The 17139-nt window shown below is 48.9% G+C and overlaps 1 protein-coding gene across 1 annotated transcript; it reads right to left on the bottom strand.

Annotated features, from left to right (window-relative positions):
* Positions 1–9936: 9936 nt before the first annotated feature.
* Positions 9937–17137, bottom strand: Ntsr2 (neurotensin receptor 2; the record flags this gene model as incomplete). The annotated part of the gene is made up of 4 exons (XM_010629122.2): positions 9937–10333; positions 10820–10910; positions 12512–12785; positions 16976–17137. Coding segments are annotated over 4 exons (774 nt in total), but the record flags the coding sequence as incomplete, so codon positions are not given.
* Between the last annotated feature and the right edge of the window lie 2 nt (positions 17138–17139).

Raw genomic sequence — 17139 nt, 5'->3', positions numbered from 1 at the left:
CCCCGGCCGGCGCCACCCAGACCTGCACCCGGGAAGGGCCACACTGAAAGCTTCCTTTAGGACGGTAAGGAGGAAAGTAGCGGGGTAGAGGTTGACCTGGAATTGGACTTACAAAGGAAAGAAAAAGAGCCAGATCTCTTACGAGAGAGAAGAAAATAAAAGCACCCAGAGCGGCAGGAAGCGTGGAGGACCAGAGGATGACTGTGATTTATAGACGCTCAGTGTTCAGTCCCTTCCGCAGCCTGTCTGTGCACGCGAAGCTCCTGGGGAGCGAGTCCCCGCGGAGGCGGACTTGCAGCGCCCGGAATTCGCTTCCCCAGCCAGCAACCTGCTGCTTAAACCCGCCCGTCAGAGCGCCACCTACCGGTCAGGCGCCGTTACTGCCCATTTCAAGGATAAATTGGGGAGGGGGCACAGCTGGACAGAATGCAGAAACACAACCCAAACCTCTGGTTTCTGGGCTCCCCTGCTCGGATCTCTGCCGGCCACCACATTGCCCGGAAAGTGGCCCACCGCGGAAGGAAAAGTGTAGAGATGTTTAAGACTGCATCAGCCAAACGGATCCTTCCGTGCCCACCTCGGACGTTTATAAGCACTCTAGTGGACAGTGATCCAGGAAGAAACTTCTGAAAAATGAGGCCAAAGAATGAACGTCAGTCTTTCCCTCCCCCAAGGAAAAAAGTTGACAAGTGTAAAAGTTAGATCAGTGTTTATAAAGTGACCTCTTTGTGTATGTTGTTCCTCTTTTGGAATAAAAACTGACCTTCTTTAGTTAAATGTGTCTTTTGTAAATAGAATTCTTTGCATTTTATTGGTTAATTTTAACTTGGAAAAAACACCCAAACCAATACTCTTGTGTGTTCCAGTTTTATAAATAAAACTGCAATTCACATATTTCTCTTTGGTGGTGGACGTTAATCACATCATTTTGAGAGGAAATATTATGGCCACTGAGCTGGGGGCCACTTCCTTAAAGTCTCCCTAGCATAACAGAAAGCAAGATTTGAAAGCTTTATAAAAATGAAGGTTGGGCCAGGGCTTTAGCTCACTGGTTCTGCCACCTGCCTCGAAAGCACAAGGTCCTGAGCTCAATCTGCGGTACAAAAAAACCAAAAAGAAGAAGGAGAAGGAGAAGGAGAAGAAAAGAAGAAGCAGCAACAGCAGATGCTATCATATTTCAGTGATCCACACACAACCATATGTGCAACACAATTCATATTAGCTAAATCTTGGAAGTAGCTCATATGTCCATTAACAGATGAATGGATAAAGAAAATGTATTTATCTCTCATGGAGTACTACTCTGCCATAAAGAAGGATATGTCTGAGTCATTTGTAGGAAATAGATGCACATTGAAATCACAATGCTAAGTGAAATAAATCATACACAGAAGATGAAATATTGCATAGTTTCTCTAATATGACAGACCCAAAGTGTAAATAATTTAAAGGGAAAAATAAAATGGAAATGGTAGGAGATGGGGAAGCAGGGTCTGTAGAGATTGGTAGGGGATCTGGGAAGGAAAAGGAGTAGAAATGACTAAGATGTGATGTGATATGATGTAGTGCCCAAAGATGACTGCAGTTATTATTTATTACAAACATATGTTAATACAAAAATTATTCCGAGACATTCCTGAAAAAGTGGAGGAAAGGATGGGGCAGGGGAGAGACAAATATGGAGGGGCCACCACTCACAGGAAGCAAAGAGCCCCCCACCACCACCCAGGATGTGGCCCGGCTGCAGAGAGGCAGGAGAGGTGGCTGGGGCCGGAGGCATTTGTCAGGGAGAGGAGCAGGAGCAGCACCACCTGGCTGTGGCCGAGGCCGAAACCGGCACAGGTGGCCAGCAGGAGGAGGACACAGGAAGCCAGACCTTTGTGAAGATGACCCGTGGGCACGGATCTCTCTACTGCATGTCCTGGCCCATTGATGGTGGACAAACTAAGTGAACAGGAACGCCCTTCATCAGAAATAAAATCACAAGGAAAACTCAAGAACTATGGGAATATTAGTCAGAAGAAGGAGGTAATTTTTGTGAAGAAAGAAAGCAACAGAATCCTATGATACGGGGGCCGGGGATTTAGCTCAGTGGTTCTGCCGCCTGCCTCGCAAGTGCAAGGACCCGAGTTCAACCCCTGGTACCAGAAAAAAAAAAGAATCCTATGATATAAATCTAATTGACATCAGAAGGAAGTGAGATAATGATAATTACAGGTTTTGGAAATTAAAAACCTCCATAGGCAGGTGTCTTAGTCACTTTCTTCAAGATATGATCCCTGACACTGACACCTACAACTTAAAGGAGAAGTTTATTTTGGCTCAGGATTTTAGTCCATAGCCGGCTGGCTCCAAGACTGGACAGCATGGTGGAAGGGTCTGGCAGAGAAAAGTTGCTCAAGGCATGGGGAACAGGAAGCAGAGAGAGGGGGAGGAACTGGGGAGGAGATAAACCCTCCCAGGCCACGCCCCCAGGACTGCCCCTTCCGCCAGGCCCCGCCTCCTAATGGCAGTCAGCGCCATGTCCCCATCGACCAATCACCTTCTAAAAGCCCCACCTTGGATCGTGAGGCTTTGCAGGGACATCCAGGAATAATCCCTAACAGTAAGTGAGGTAGCCAAAGGAAGACTGGACAGCTGGAAAGTAGGGTTAAGGAGGTGGGGAGATAGCAGCAGAAAGGATGCGGGTAATCACTGCTAACCCTTGACTGCTCCCCTCACTTGGTGGTGTCACCCTGGAAATAGCTCCTAGACTACCTGGACCTGTACCAGTCCCCAGGCAAGTGCTCGAAGGACGCCTCCTCAATGACGCCATCCCAGAACGAATACCCGTTGGCTGCCACTTATCTACTAATTAGGATTCACGATATTTTTGTCCTGCCCCAGTGCAAAAGTAGGAATTTTGTAAGACCAAGAATGTCATCAAATTATGAATCGGCTAATAAATTAACTCACCTATCACCTTCCGAAATCCTCACCTCTGAACCTGAGCCTTGTAGGGGACATTTTAGATCCAAACCAAGTGTGAAGGAATTCCTATGTCAACAGTAACCAACTGGAAAATGTCATGAAGAGAAAATTCCTAATCACTAGATCAACATAATTCATAAAATAACTAATACAGCTGGGCGTGGTGGTGCACTCCTGTAATCCCAGCACTCGGGAGGCTGAGGCAGGAGGATCATTGTGAGTTTGAGACCAGCTGGGGCTACATAGTGAGTTCCAGGTCCGACTCTACATAGTGAGACCCTGTCTCAAAAATAAAATAAGTAATACTAAACCTACCACAGGGCAGGGGATTTAGTTCATCAGCACTGGGCCTGCCTCACAAGCGCAAGGTCCTGAGTTTGATCCCTGGTATCAAAAAAACAAAAATCCTACCACAAAATTTGTAAGACCTCTGTGAAGACAGTTATAAAAATTCTGTAAAGGAAACAAATAGTATACGACAGGGAAAACTAGATCTCTATGGCCATATTCAGTTTTCTAATGCTGAAGGCAGAATTCAGCTCACCTACCTGGTCACAGGAGTCTTGCACCTAGGAAATTTGCAGCATGACAGATGGGATGGCAGGAGTAGCGAGAGACAATGAATAGGCCAAGTTCTCCTCTGAACACTGTAAAGCAACTCATTACTTTGCCCATGGGGGAGCGTAAATGTGGAGGCACAGAGAACCTAGAATTGTTACGCTAATGGCATTCCCCTCACTTGGGAGGAAACAGCTGGAGTTGAGAATAAATGTTCCTGGTTAATTGTCTCAGTTTTTAATCTCTAACTCACTGGCTTCTCCTTCATCCTGTGGTCAGTGTGGCTGACCCCCAGTGTGGACGACTAGCTCTTGGAGCCTTGCCTGTTCTTTTTTTTTAAGACCATTCTTCCCAAAATCACTGTTTGCTTTCTGAGAATGCTCCCAAAAATCACTCTGTTGACTCCAGCCAGTGACTGTGTTTTCAGAAGGGAGGCACTTGAGACAGGAGCCAGGGCCCTGAAAAGAGCCACCCCCCCCCGCTTTATGATGCTCTGTGACAAGAATTGGAGACAATGTTTTAAAAACTATATTAAGCCAGTGTGATTTCACTGTTCATTTGTTTACTGGCACACACTAATCTGTCCTGACTAATCATCTCGGTGACTGGCGTTTTCTAAACTTATGCCCCTTGGCTCTGGGAGATGTTCCAGTAGTTGATATACCAACCAGAGATGCTCCCATATTTGAACATTAACCCTATCCTCTTATACATTTCTGGGGCACAGCCAGAGTCCTTCATCAAAGTTTAAGACATTAATGTATCAAAAAGTAATGCAAAATTGGCGTAAAACCCAAAGAAATGGTATGTATTTTTAAAGGTAAAGTCCCAATCCATCTTTCCCAACTTCGTTTGTCTCATTCTCAGCCAGGAATGTTACAGAAGCCGGTAGAGCTGGTATTCTCAGCACTGCAGCCTAGACTCTCTCTCAGTGGCATGAATCCTTGCAGGTCCTCTAATGTGTGCTAGTGCATCGAGACTTTTATGATATTCCTCAGATTTTAGATCCAGTGGGTTCAGGGAACCCATAAGATTATCACAACATTAGGCTTTCACCCATAGCATTTCGAAAACAAGGCAATTGCCTTAAATATTTTGTCAGGCAAAATTATGTTCCAGACTACATTAGTTAATGATGATAAAAGCCACAGTGGACTTCAGATAGCATCTGAGTAGAGGAGGTGGAGTGAAAAATCTTCTTGGTTTTGTCTTGCCAGGAAGCCAGTCTGAGCTTGGGGTCTGGCATCCATGACGCGTCTTACTTGAACACAACCCAGAAGTTCTCCCATCAAGGGTGAGGATGGTGCTTTCTAGAGAAAATTCCCTTTCAGGTTGCTTTTTCCTATCATAAACTATGACTTTGTGTAGACATCGATCCCTTCTGTGATGTGGATAAATTGCTCAGCAAGATGGCGGCGTGTCAGTCGGCCCGTCCTGTCACAGCGGAAGTTTCACAGGCTCACCTCCGTGGCTGACCTGGGTCCTCGGCCACTCACAGATGTGTGCTGGTGGTTTGTAGTCCCGGCCTGGGGCCGAATCTTGACTGTGGCACTGCTCAGGGCTGTCGGCCTGCCTCCAGGGGAATCTTCCTTACCCTTGAATTTGTTTCTGCTCCAGAATCTCTTTTCCTAACCCCAGTGAAGGAGACCAGGGCCTTTCACGTGCTCCAACTCCACTTTCTTCTCCTTTGGGGGCACTCTTGAACCCATCTCCAGATATGATACCAATCTGTGCTTTCAATCAATGTGCTCTTCCCAGATTCTTTCTAAGGGACCTGTCAGGGAGGGATGAAATGGGAGTACATGTGCCACGCAGAAAAACCTCCATCCACACTTCCAGAGAGAGTGAGGCGGAGACTACAGAGGCAAAGGGCTGGGGAAGTGGGCGTGACCTGTCAATCACATGAGCAGAACGTTTCCCAAAAACCCCCACACCAATGAGCGCTAGCTTCAAGTAATCTCGCGAGAATTCATGCAGTTTTTTTTTTTTTTTTTTTTTTTTTTTTTAATAGGACAGCCTAGTTCTGATGTCACCCTGAGGAACGGGTGATATTAAAGACTTCTTGCCTATGAGCTGTTGGCCACAGTGCTCTCCTTCTCAGTCAATGATCCACTCACCCTGAAGTCTGTTCTTCTTTTCCTGCTATTAATTGGGCCACACTTGCTCTGCAGAATGTTTCTGTTCTTTTCATATCTTCGATAAATTTAAATCCCTGCTATCTTTTACACTTGTCTTGACAAATTCTTTGTTCAGGACAGAAAATTTAGAAATCACCAGCACCAAAGAACCCTGTAAAACAGGAAACTAAGTAGCTCCCCAGCTGAAAGGTTTGGTGTTTTGATCCACAGAGCATTTGTTAACTGTTCACTGAAAATTTAGCAGGTCTATGGTTAGTGGAAATGCTCAATTTTTACACTTGATCTTAGCCAAAAGGCCGAGAAGCGATGAAGTGCTCAATTTTTGACTTCCTTTCCTGATGTCTTGAGCTCTTCCTTATGATGTCTTTAAAGATATTCCAGCGGGAGAGAATGGCTGAAATTCTTGGCCAGATGTCTTGGGGTGGTGGTGGTGCTGGATCAGAATCAGAGCCTTTGAACTGAGCTACATCCTTATCCATATATGTGTGTGTGTGTGTGTGTGTGTGTGTGTGTGTGTGTGTGTGTGTGTGAGAGATATATAAAATACAGGGTCTCAATAAGTCACTAAATTATCCAGGCTGAGTCCCAACTTTTGATCCTCCTTCCTCAGCCTCCCAAATTCCTGGGATTACAGACCAGACAGCATTTTGAACAGGTAGCCTCAACCGCACATTTCTGACTGCCCAAACACACCAGGTGTTTGACATTCTATTTTTTCACTGAGGGGGACCCCTCAGGGCCTCAGTAATCCTTTCCACAATACTCAGTATGCGAGACCCTCCCTTACCCCAAGTCTATTCCTCAGAGTCCTGGAGGTCTCGGGTTCAAGTCTAACCCACCAGAAAGTTCTCAAGCCCAAGAGTAATGATAAAACCAAAGAGCATAACTCAACTGCATCTGATCACAAGGGATCCCGGGTGGCTGGGACCGTAAGTGTGTGTTTAGGTTAGGGGTCTGTGTGGCAGGGTGAGTAGGCAGGGTTTCATAGAACCTTTTCTGCTAGCTTGTTTTCTCTGTTCCTTGCCTCCCGGGCTCAGAGCTGCCCTTGTGCTGTACCTGGGTGTCAGAGATGGTTCCAAAAGAAAAAGTATCCCTGAATACTTTCAGCAAGTGCAGAACCACCACCCAGCTCCAAGGGACTGCGCTTGCTACAAAGTGAACAAACCATTTTTTTTTTTGTTACCGGAGATTGAACTCAGGACCTGTGCTTATGAGGCAGGTGCAGGTACTAGTGGGCTAAATCTCCAGTCCTATGAACAAACTATTTTTGAGATACTACTGTGCGCCAGACATTTGTCTGATGGCTAAATAGCCACCATTTCATTTTATCAATGACATTCAAGTGGGACGATCAGCGTGACCATCTGACAGCAGAAACCCGAGTTTAGAGGGGTTAATGGCTTGTCACGGGGTGGGGGGGGTGTTGGGGAGGATACTTCCGCTGACGTCACAGCTGCTTCCCGTCCTGCGCACTGTGGTTTCTGCCGCATGCCATGTACTCTTGCCCTTAGGGCTCTGCAGAGAGTAAAAAATCCCAAGCTAGTTCTTTCCCACAGAGGAAACCCAGTTGTTGGTTGTCTGCGGGAGGTGGTGCTGGAGGTGGTTATGTATACAGCACATGTACTACACTGGATGCCATCCAGCGCCAGGGATATCCCAGCCTAAAAGTTGCGAATCATTTTATTTTATTTATTTATTTTTTGGTACCGGAGATCGAACTCGGGCCCTTGTGCTTGCAAGGCAGGCAGCAGAACCACTGAGCCAAATCCCTGGCCTGGGAATCATCTTAAATGTGAAGCCGGGCGCGGTGGTGCCCACCTGTAATGTAATCCCAGCATCCGGGGAGGCTGCAACAGGAGGATCCCAAGTTTGAGTCCAGTTCGGGCAATTTAGCAACTTAGCAAGACCCTGTCTCAAAATAAAAAGGTAAAACAGGGCCGGGAGTGGAGCTCAATGCAAAGGTCCTGGGTTCAATCCCTGGTACCACAAAAAATTCAAAAACAAAAACAAAAAATGGAAAAGAAAAAGAAATTTGCATTGAGCCACTCCTCCTTGATCTGGCTTCAGATTCTAGGTGGCTTCTGCTGCGGAGGGGACTATGAACCGCTTGTAAACCTTTCTTAGTCTACTTGCTCCGGCAGACTTCCTGGCTCAGAAAGGATTAGCATTTTAGCGAAAAAAACAGTTGGAAAGGTCAGTGGGGATTTGTAAAGCCCTTCATGTTTTGAGAAGAATTCTAAGACTGTATTTGTTATTCGCTGAATATGCTGTCCCAGTTTCCCTTTCTTTCTGAAGCTCTAGCAAGCACTGAGGATGCATTTTTTGGGCCTCTGGCTACTCAGTGCTGAGTTCTGCCCTGTACAAGCCCACCCCACCCCAGCAACAATAAATTTGGGTGGGTTAGGGGTGGAGTTGTAGCCCCAGCAAGCATGTTGGTGGCTGGGCATGGTGTTGCACACCTGTAATCCCAGCACTTGCAAGGCCAGATGGCTAGACAAACCATAACACCCCAGCACCTCAGAATGTGACCTTATTTGGAAACGGAGTCCTACTATGTAGTCAAATAGGTTAAAATGAGGTCATATTGAGCCACGCATGGTGGCACAAACCTGTAATCCCAGCACTGTGGGAAGCCGAGGCAGGAGGATTGCAGGTTCCACCCCAGCCCAGGCAACGTAGCAATTTACCAAGACCTTATCTCAAAATAAAACATAAACCTGACTGGACACGTAACTCAGTGTGAAGGCCCTGGGTTCGATCTCCAGTACCACACACACACACACACACACAGATCCTTCACATTTTACATTTACAGCAATCCCTACATCCCTTTTGTTTGTTTTTTGAGGCAGGGTCTCACTATATTGCCCAGGCTGGCTTTGAACTCATGGCAATTTTCCTGCCTCAGCCTCCCAAGTGCTGGGATTACAGGCATGCACTACTACACCAAGTGATGTCATTCAATTCTGAAAACCCAAGGAACAGTTGTTCTGATGCTCATTTCACAGGTGTCAAAGTCAGTCTCAGCACGTGAAAGAACTGGCTTAGGTCACACAGCAGGTAAGTGGCAGAGGACTCCAGACTCCAGGTTCTGGGCTCTTCTTATTTTTTTAAGCACTCGGGATTGAGTTTAGGGTGCTTCCATTGAGCTTCATTGCCAGCCCTTTTAAATTAATTAATTAGTTAATTAATTAATTTACCAAGACGGTCTGGCTGTGTAGTTCAGGCTGGCCTTAAACTCACTGTGCAGCCCAGGAGGTGCTCAATGGTGCTGCATCTGCCTGGCAAGAACAAGGTCCTGAGTTCGATCCCTGATACCACCACCACCAAAACTATGTAGCCCTGGCCGGCCTGAAAGTCCAGCCTTCTGCCTTGGCCTCCTGAGGCTGGGATGCCAGGCGTGGGCCACCGTGCCTGGCTCACGAGCAAGGCAGAGACAGCACGTTTCCAGCTCCCTCTTTCTCCAAACCCGAGTACCGAGCCTGGCTGTGCTCGTGTGGAGGGATGAAGACGGGGTCACCCCCTCTCTGGGTCACGGCTCCTTAGCAAACCCAGCGTTTCTGTCCGCATGATTTGTGGGAAACATCACAATACAGTTGCTTCTCCAGTTTTCTTTTCTGGGAACGGCTTGAGTGTGACACTTCTGTGATCCTCTGTGTCCCGGGGCCATGGCCCTTCCTTACCGTCTTTCCCTCCAGCCTCCTGTGGCTGAGGAGGAACACGTGCTTCCAAGACCCAAGCCTGGGTTCCTGACCTGAGTCATCAAATAGCAAAAGCAGAACCCTGCTTCTCTTGGCTTCTGTATCCCACATCTGTCATGGCTGTTGTAACACAGGCAGAGCATCCTAATTTGTAAATCCAAGCCAGGCGTGGTGTTGCATGCTGGTCACCCCAGCACTCAGGAGGCTGAGGCAAGAGGGTGGCTGCCAGTTTGAGGCCAACCCGGGCTACATAGCGAGTTCAAGTCGGCCTGGACTATGTAGCAAGCCTCTGTCTCAAAACAAAACAGAAAAGAACCGAATCAACACGAGTATCTAAAGAAGCTTGTAGGACATCTGAGCACAAACCCCAGGGACATGACACTGCAGATGTATGTGGCAGGTGTCTGGGATCCCAGAAAAGTGGCAATAAGGACAGAAGAGGGCCGGGGATTTACTTCAGTGGTTCTGCCGCCTGCCTCGCAAGTGCAAGGACCCGAGTTCGATCCCTGGTACAAAAAAAAAAATTAAAAAAAAAAAAAAAAAAAAAAAAAAAGCCAGATGAGCCCCAGCTAAAATTTATTGAGTATTGATTACATGTGGGGCACAGTGCTGGGCTCCCCGGAGCAGGGTGGGGTGGGGTGCTGATGGGGTGGTGAGTGACTCGGTCTGGTTAGTAGTGGCAGGGGGTGGCCGGAAGGTCAGTCACTGTGTGCGCTCATTTACTCTTGCATCTCATCCGGGTCGGGGTTCCGGGGGAACCCCCAGAGCCTGAAGCTGCGTCTGTTGGGGGCGCTCTCTGCGGCCTCCCTCGGGCGGCGGTCCCGACACAGGGCAAGGAGGGCGCCCAGGAAGAGCTTCCGGAAGGAGGAGGACATGGCGTTGTACAGGAGCGGGGTGACTGCGCAGCCGACGTAGAAGAGCACGTTGGTCACCACGTGGAAGTAGCGGTAGAAGTCGCAGAGCGAGCTGGAAGAGAAAGCCAGGGCCTGGCTGCAGGGCTGTCCCCTGTCCCGCGCCCCACTGCCTGCCGCACGACTCCTGTGCCTTCACCGCGTGGATCTACGACCGTCCCTGTCCCCACCAGCTCTGCACAGAGAGACGCGGCTTCCCCAGGAAGCACACGCGTGTGCAGCAGGTGCTGGCAGCTCCTGAAGGCCGCTGTCCGTGCAGCTGTGCCCGTGGGGGCTCCGGGGGGCTCTGTGATGTGGGGTTTGGTTTCCATTTGTGAGCAGTGGCACGGTGTGCTCCGGGAGGCGGGTGTACAGTGGACTTCCTGTTCTCCCCATCCTGCACTCAGGCAGCCCACGGCCCCCGCTGCCATCCACGGGGCCCCCGGGGTCATCCACGGGGCCCCCGGGGTCTGAGAGGGAGCTGGAGGCTGCCCCGACCCCACCCCAGCTGGGACGCTGTGCGCGGGCCGGGCGGGGATGTGGAGACCCAGCCCACACTCACTCTGTCCACGCGTCATCAGCCACGTAGCAGAACATGAGCCTGCGGGCGTGGTGCGGCAGCCAGCAGATGACGTACACGGCCACGATGGCTCCTGCAGGGCAGGTGGGGCGGGAGACAGAGCGGGGCAGACAGAAAACGAACACGGTTCAGTGATGCCACCTCCGGGAGTCCTCGAGGGGACAGACGTTTCTCCGTGACTTGTTCCTGGAGTCACGGGGTGGGGAGGGAACCTGCAGGTGACCCACGCATTGTTTCTGTGTTCGTTTAGTTTTTTCGAGACAGGGCTTGCTGGGTAGTTCATGCTGGCCTGGAACTCGCTATGGAACCCAGTCTGGCCTTCAATGGGTGCTGACCTTCCCGCCTCAACTTCCCGAGTGCTGGGATGGCAGGCGTGCACCACCGTGCCCGGCTGACCAGGTGTGTTTTATCTGCATCTGTTCTCCAACTTTGCACTGCCCTGACCTCTGCGTGACGGATTGCATCAGCCATGACCTGACAGTAGGGTTTAACGCCACCTCCGGTCGCACACTCCCACCTGGTTGTCTGACCCCATACGTGGCAGAGCTCAGATATCTTTCCTGCCTCTCCTGCTCTGTTCTTTTTTCTGAGGACGGATGGCCCTCAGCCACAAGGTGGTGTCTTCCACGCCCTTCTCCACCTCCCTATCACGCGGTTCCTCCTCAGCCTCAATCCCTCCTTCTCACCCATCCCGCTGCTACCACTGCAGAGCGCCTGTCCGCTCCCCCAGACTCTGACCACCATCCCCTCATCTTGCATCTCTGTCCACGCACAAGATCACTACACTGCCGAGGGCCCAGACCTGCCTCTTGCTCCATTCTCCCAGACCTTGGTGCCTGGGTGTGGTGGGCCTTCGAAACCTATTTTCCTGTGCCTTTTGAGATTTTTCTTACAAGGCCGAATAGTCCCAGATCCTTACAGAAACAATCAAGCAAATAGACAGCACTGTAGCTAGGAATAGGGAGAGTTAAGGGGACCTGGCTTTGGAGACCCAGCCAGTCTGGAGTCCACAGCTCCTTCAGGGAGTCTTCTCTCTCATCCACACTGCCTGACTTTCTGGGGAATAGCCTGGTCTCTGCTTGTCTCTGTGTGCTGCTCCCTGAAGCAGACTGGGGCTCAGCAAACTGAATTCCCACTCTTCCCTTTCTTTACCTGTTAGGGTTTTAGATCTAGATGTCCTTTAGGAGCCTCACGTGCTCATAGATAGGGCTTTCAGTAAGGGATTGGATTATGGAGCTTATATGGTAGCTGACTTCCGGTTAGGAGATGGGCCCTTGGAAGGGCCGGCCTGGGGGCGTGGCCTGGAGGGTTTATCTCTCTTCCAGCTCCTCCCTTCTGTCTCCGCGTCCTGTCTGCCGTGCCCTGAGCAATTCTCCTCTGCCAGGCTTCTGTGCCATGCCACCCTGCCTTGGAGCCGCTGATCATGAACTGAAAGCGGATCCCAAATAAACCCCTCTGTTTTTGCTTTGCTTGGGTATGGTGTCCAATCGACAAAGAAAGTGACTAAGATGTCATTCCCCCACTGAGTCTCTGCAGGAAGCCTGTTGGTGGCTGCCCAGATCCCTGGGACAGGGCGAGGCAGGCCTAGAGAGGGCCAGGAGCTTGCTAAGGATGGACAGAGGCAGCCCCAGCACCCGGACCCTCTCCCTGGAGGAATGTGACGGAGGACTTAACTGAGAACCTGGATGCTGTGCTGCAGGCTGCGGATCTGGCTGGCATGCTTGTGTCTCACCAGACTGGCTTGGGCACCCAAGGAGAAGGTCTTTCTCCATGCGATGAAGCCCAGGAGACCCTCCTCGCTCAGCAGCTCCAGGCGGCCAGGGATGGAGCTGACCGGGGCAGAGGCTGATGGCACCTGGGAGTAGAGGGCCACTAGGTGGTTCACTGTGACCCCGTTCAGGAAAGCGGTGAGTGCCAGGGGCAGCACGAAGGACACCAGCACGTTCACCTGTGGAGGTAATGTCAAGGTCATGGTGGCAGGACCAAGGGCCATGGCTCCAGCCATCAGGCTGTGCCCAGGCCCAGAATCTGCATTGGCAGAAGTGGGGGACAGTAAGGCTAGAAGATTAGGCAGGGAATCCTGAGAAAGGAGGGGGAGAGCAATGAAAATAAAAAAGATAAGATTTGGGGTTCATTTAGGATGTTCAATATGGCTAAATCATAGGAGTTTCAGATAGGGAAAAATATGGAAAAGAAGTGGAAGAACTGATATGGGGAGAAAAACACCCACATTCAAGAAAGTTTTCCCCAAATTGAAGGAGCTGAGCTTCCAGATGGAGAGAGGCTGGATAAAGATCCCGAATAGGATCCCCTGGATAAAGAACCTGAAAATTTCTGAAGCGATCAAGCAGGTCACATAGAAAGGATGGCAACCAGAATGATACTGACTTCCTAAATCAAGGATGGTAGCTAGAAAATAATGAGCAGTGCCTTCCAATCTGTGGGGAAATGATTTCCATCTCAGAATTTTATACCCAGCTATGGTATGCCAAAGTGATGATCACATTTTCAAAATACACATTTTCAAAATTTTTACATTTATGGAACTTTATGTGTCAGGGGGTACAAGAATACATGTCCCATCAAAATCAGTTTAGACATCAGTAAAGAGGAAGAGCTGAAGCTGGACAAGGTGGCATGATCCTAGCTGCTTGGAAGGCTGGAGCAGGAGGGTCCCAAATCACAAAAGACAGAAGAGAGGAGGACAAGGGGATAAAGAAAGAATTATGATGTGTTATGTGCATGAACCAACTCCCCACAAGGAATGTGATCATTATGTACTGCAAACATGAACTCATAAAAATAACAAATAACAAATCAGTAGCACTAAACACTATTGTATTTGTTCACAGTGATTTTCAGATTAGAAAACATTTTTGCATCATTTATTTGGTTACTCAACCTACGTAGCTAAATACTACTCTTAAGACTCTGCTAGTGCAAAGATTAAATGAAGCATATTATACCATTAAGAAAATGAAGAAAATGACAAAAAAGACTATGCATTATTTTATTTATTTATTTTGGTACTGGGGAAATAAACCTGGTACCTTGTGCTTGCAAGGCAGGTGGTGCAACCACTGAGCTAAATCCCCAGCCCAAGACTATGCATTATTAGCTTCAAAGAAAACAAAAGTTGCACTGGAAAGAAATACAATGAAAGCCAGGTATGGTGGTGCACATATGTTATCCCAGCACTCAGGAAGCTGAGGCAGGAAGATTGCTGCAAGTCTGTGGCCAGTCTGGGCTACATAGCAAAACCATGTCTCATAAACAAAAACATGAACAACACCAAAAAGGAAATACAATAAAAATTTACAACCAGCTCATCCAGGAAGAACATTTACATAGTCAAATAACCTAATCACAACCTACTTGTAAGCAAATGCAGCGACATCACTCTATGAGAAGGAGGGTGTACGGGTGCACGGGGCAGCAAAGGTAGGAAAGTAACAGGAGGTAATGGCTATTTTCTATGGGTAGAGGAGTGTGGGTACCACTCAGAGGTGGGAGATCAAGACAGAGAGATCTTTAGGACCATGGAGGTGAAGAGAGTGAGAACCAAGTGTGTGTGCACCTGCGTCTTGGCCAAAGAAGTAGGCAGGTGTGGGCCAGGGGTGGCGATGGCTGCTGTACATGATGGAGGGTTAAGGCTTATGTGTACAGGTCCCTCAGGTACTCACTCCTAAGTAGGGCTTTTTGCAGGTAGCTGGATCTAGGCTGTGTGATGTTGGGACTAAGGGTGTGTGATAACTAAATTAGTGCACTGATTGGTTTAACATTGTCCTGTGTGTGGATAATGAGAAGACCCACTCAGGGTGTTGGTGGCACCAGCCAAGTGGCTTGTGGTCTGAGTGGGGGATAAAAGGGAAAGGGAGGCTTGCTACTTTGCTGCTTTCTGACTACCCTGCCATGGACTGTTTTTCCTCTGTGAAGCCCCTCTGCCTTGCCACCCCGCCCTGGGGCCAGCCAACCATGGACTGAAATCTCTACAAACCATGAGCTCAAAGAAATCTTCCCTCCTTTAACTTGTGGATGTTGGGAATTTTGTCCCAGCAACGAGAAAGTAACAAAAACATGGGCCTTGACTTAGTACTGTATTTGACTTTTTTAAAAAATTAGGAAATACAAGTTTGCTGCATTATACCCTGTTTTAAATTTTTAATTTACTTTTATTTAATTTATCAAACTCAGGACCTTGAGCTTTCGAGGTAGGTAGTAGAACCACTGAGCTAAATCCCTGGCCCTTAAATATTTAGTTTAACAAATGAAAAAATTATTTTTTGTTGTTTTTTTTCTACTTCTAAGGCTTTCTTACTTACTTCCCTTTGCAAGCTGATCTATAAAAATCGGATAGGCCAGGTATGGTAGCAACCTGTGATCCAGGATTCTGGAAGGCTAAGGCTGGGCAACTTAGTGACTTAGCAAGACTCTGCCACAAATAAAAAATAGAAAGGGCTGGGAATGCAGCTCAGTGAGAAGGCCCTGGATTCAATAGCAGTACCGCACATACCAAAAAAGGAATGCGGCCAGGGATTTAGCTCAGTAGTTCCGCTGCCTGCCTCGCAAGCATAAGGACCTGAGTTCAACCCATGGTACCGAAAAACAAACAACAACAACAACAACAAAAGTAATGAATCAACTTACTAGTATGACATTAAAAAGAAAGATTGACCAAGATAATCACATCTTTGAATCTGGTTTGTTACCTCTTTTTTTTGAGACAGAGTCTCACTTATGTAGTTCAGGCTGGCCTTAAACTCACCATGTAGTTCAGACTGACCTCAAAATAGCAGAGATCCTCCTGCCCCAGTCTTCTGAGTACTGGATTCCAGACATGCACCACTGAGCCCTGCTCATTATTCTGTTACATTAATACACACTGCATCCACCTTCTCACTTCCCTGGGTGATGAGTGTGGCCGTGTTCAGGGAGCTGTGCACACCACTGTCACAATGAAGACCTTCCTGGGCACTTTTGAAAATCTGACTCCCAAACAGGCACAGCCTGGAAGCCACTTCCCTAGTCCGTGCCAATGTGGAACTTAGCTTCCAAGCATTTTGAGCACAGGTTGCCCAGTTTGTTGCCATGGTTATATCCCTTCAGTTTGGGCCCAGCCTGGCAACCTGGCTACTTTGGGAGACCTTGTCTGAAAATATAAAAACAAAATGAGGCTTCCTGCTTAGCCAGGGGTGAGCAGAATCCCTAGGGGCCAGAGTGAGCACCTTGCAAGGCAAGCAGAGCATGGCCTTCCTGTTTAACTCCTGTCTGTCCTGTTCCTGCCAAGGCTGTAGTTGGCATCTGAGTTTCTTCTGAAATTCCTCATTCATAGTGAGTGACCAGGCCTCCCGTGTGCACAAAATCCTGTTAAACTATTTCTCTCCCGCTTTTCATGGGGCTTAAGATTACTAGTTCTGTTGCTGGTGGTTCTATGAATCCACATGCTTTGGTCTCATACCAGGAAGGCTGAGACAGTGTCTTGCTCCAACATGTGGTTCTGGGACTCAGGGCTGGAATGCTATGTGCTGGATCTCAATCTGCTGAGAGTCTCAAAGACAAATGCCCAAAATTAAGCAAAACCCACATTAGCCATTTTGACTCTTTCTTTGGTCAGGGAGTTCACCAACAGTTAAAATGTCAAGAACTTCCATATTCCTGTGAAGTACCCAGTTAGCAGGCAGGCAGCACATCCCCTCTCGTGGCCCTCATCCCCAGGTATTTATTTATCTATTTACTTATGAGACAGGGTCTTGCTAAGCCTCCAAGTTGCCCAGGCTGAGCTCAAATTTGAGATGCTCCGGTCTCGGCCTCTCAGGGTGCCGGAATTACAGGTGTGCACCGCTACAACGGGCATATTTGGACTTTTAAATAAGACGGTACCGTTCTAAACACTCAAAATCCTTGCTGTTTGAGCATATGGGCAACTGCGTGGAGGGCGTGGGGGCGTGGCCCACGAGATGACGGCATTGTGCCTGGGGCTTGGACAGCTCTCTGCACACGGGCACAAGAGCCCACGGGGGAGGTGTGGAGATCTCCACCTCACGGGAGCGAACTTTTTCAGCGCAACAGCATCGCTCCACCCCGACGTCTGCTCCCCGGGGAGAAGGGGACAGGCCGCACCGCACCCCACCCTCCTACCTGGATACACACTCGCAGCGCTGCGCGGCTCACCAATATGGTGCACACGCGCGACGCGGGCTCCGGCTCCCCGCCCGGCGTCTCCAGCTCGTGCTTCTGCCCCACGATGACACCCACGGGCAGCGCAAGGCCCAGCGAGGCGACCCAGACCAGCGATAGCAGGC

The sequence above is a fragment of the Fukomys damarensis genome, unplaced genomic scaffold (assembly GCF_012274545.1).
Source record: "Fukomys damarensis isolate Sample0158 unplaced genomic scaffold, DMR_v1.0_HiC HiC_scaffold_25, whole genome shotgun sequence".
NCBI classification, from domain to species: domain Eukaryota; kingdom Metazoa; phylum Chordata; class Mammalia; order Rodentia; family Bathyergidae; genus Fukomys; species Fukomys damarensis.
This window is presented reverse-complemented; position numbering and strand designations above follow the sequence as displayed.